This window comes from Amia ocellicauda, chromosome 3 (assembly GCF_036373705.1).
Source record: "Amia ocellicauda isolate fAmiCal2 chromosome 3, fAmiCal2.hap1, whole genome shotgun sequence".
Classification (NCBI taxonomy): Eukaryota; Metazoa; Chordata; class Actinopteri; order Amiiformes; family Amiidae; genus Amia; species Amia ocellicauda.
In genome coordinates this window covers 32,618,535-32,620,419 of record NC_089852.1, presented here as the reverse complement: position 1 = coordinate 32,620,419, position 1,885 = coordinate 32,618,535, and the positions used below count along the sequence as shown (strand labels likewise).

The following is a 1,885-nucleotide window of genomic DNA, read 5'->3' as shown; positions in this document are numbered from 1 at the left end:
AATGTCACAAACGAGTGCAGAAACATGGCACCCGCCTCTGTCCAGCACACTGCCTTCATCCATCCACCTGCAGAGTCCTGTTCCTTTAATGCTGTGACTCAGTTAGCCTATGGTAATGATTCTCTAATTGGAAACATGAGATGCAAATGTTTTCTTTAGAGGTCATTAAACATGTGCATAGTGCAATAGAATTTGAATTACGTTAAAGCCCAAATTAGGCTGAATATAACAATTTTTGTGTGTTATTTGTGGCAGCGCTGGCTCTAACAGTGGGAATAACAGGGCACTGTGGAGTGGTGCAGGCAGGTTTGCGAGGCACAAAAAACTTTATATTCCAATGTCCAATGCAGCGCAAACATTTGCACCATATTTTAATATCTATCTATTTTTGGCCAAGTCACATTTTTCTTGCACGGCACACATTTTTCATGGAAGTTGCACAAAGTTTGAATATCAAGCCCATTTTCAATTTGAAGTTTGTTTTCTAGGTGACTTTTTTTTTTTTTTTTTGCACAAAAGATTCTGAAAATATTTAAAGATGTGTGAAATTAATGCAAGAGTTGGATATAATAATGTTACTGTACACATTTGTGTAAAGTAGTATGCTTCACAGCTTATGAGTTGTTTTTTTGCAAGAAACATTTCTTCACCCTGGTACTAATATTTTTCGTTCTGATTCCATAAATAATTGGATTTATGAGAGGTGGAATGATCAAAAAGTAAACTGAAAGGAAAATACGAACCTCATGGGGCACATGGCTCATGTCAAATCTGTTTTGAAAAATTTCAAAAAAAGCTGAAATGAAAAAGTTTATCAGAATAACTAAGTGTGGAGTGCAGGTGTTCAGTGCCTTAGCTTGCGATTCCTTGGAAGATCTCAAGCAGATTTTGAGGATTATTGAATAGGAATACATAATGAGAATTACAGGGAGAACTGTACTTGAAACAAGATTAATTAGACCATACATATTATTAATGGATGTGTCTATACAGGAAAGTTTGGTGATTGAATAGTTGGCACAATAAACCTTTTCTATGATTCTTCCACACAAAGGAAGCTGCAGAGTTAATATGAAATGTATACCAAATGTACATATAGGGTATAACCATGACAATATTATAAGCATAATTACTTTTGCAGGAGTCATGATCATATTGTATTGCAAAGGATAACAGATTGACAGATACCTGTCATATCCCATCAATGCTAAACTTGAAAATTCACATTGACCATATATGTTCAAGAAAAAAACCTGTACCAGACAACTGATTCCAGAAATGTCATGACGGTCTGACAGGATGTTAGTTAACAGGCAGGGGCAGAGTGCAGTGCTGCCAAATATTGCATTAACAGAAAGGCTACACAGGAAGAAATACATGGGCTCATGGAGGCTCCTCTCTACATAGATTACAACTATGAGAATTACATTTGCAGAAATAGTAAAGATGTACAGCAGTAGTAAAATGGTAAAATACAAATATTTAATGTCTCCAATTTCAGAGTATGCTGCCAGTATGAAGGTAGTGTCAGATGAGTTCATCATGCTGTGACCTCTGAACAGGGTCTAGTTAGAAGGAAGGAAATAAATAGATGTTTCTTATATATTTTATGCTCAAGATATTATTAATGCTGGAAGATCTAGATTGATATAGATACACAAGAAATATTTGAGTTTCTTAACAATTTGCTAAGATTCACACTCATTATTCATTATGAGTTTTAAAATTAAAGGCTTTGTGTATTTACTTGTTCTCTGCTGTAGTTTCTTATATTGGCAAGGGTGCATATATCAGTATTTCTATTTTTTTTTAAATAAAGATGGTATATTATTATAAATAATATAGTGTTGCACTATATTATACTTCATTTAAAAAAAAATCTGAA

General features: G+C 34.1%; 1 protein-coding gene across 1 annotated transcript; it reads right to left on the bottom strand.

Moving 5' to 3' along the window:
• Positions 1-614: 614 nt before the first annotated feature.
• LOC136747074 (olfactory receptor 52E8-like) lies at positions 615-1,544 on the bottom strand. The gene has a single exon (XM_066700030.1). It carries the CDS (start codon positions 1,542-1,544, stop codon positions 615-617), a length of 930 nt encoding a protein of 309 aa, XP_066556127.1.
• Between the last annotated feature and the right edge of the window lie 341 nt (positions 1,545-1,885).

Excerpts from the sequence above, each read along its gene's own strand:
- LOC136747074 (XM_066700030.1), bottom strand. The coding sequence starts at position 1,544 with ATGATGAACTCATCTGACACTACCTTCATACTGGCAGCATACTCTGAA.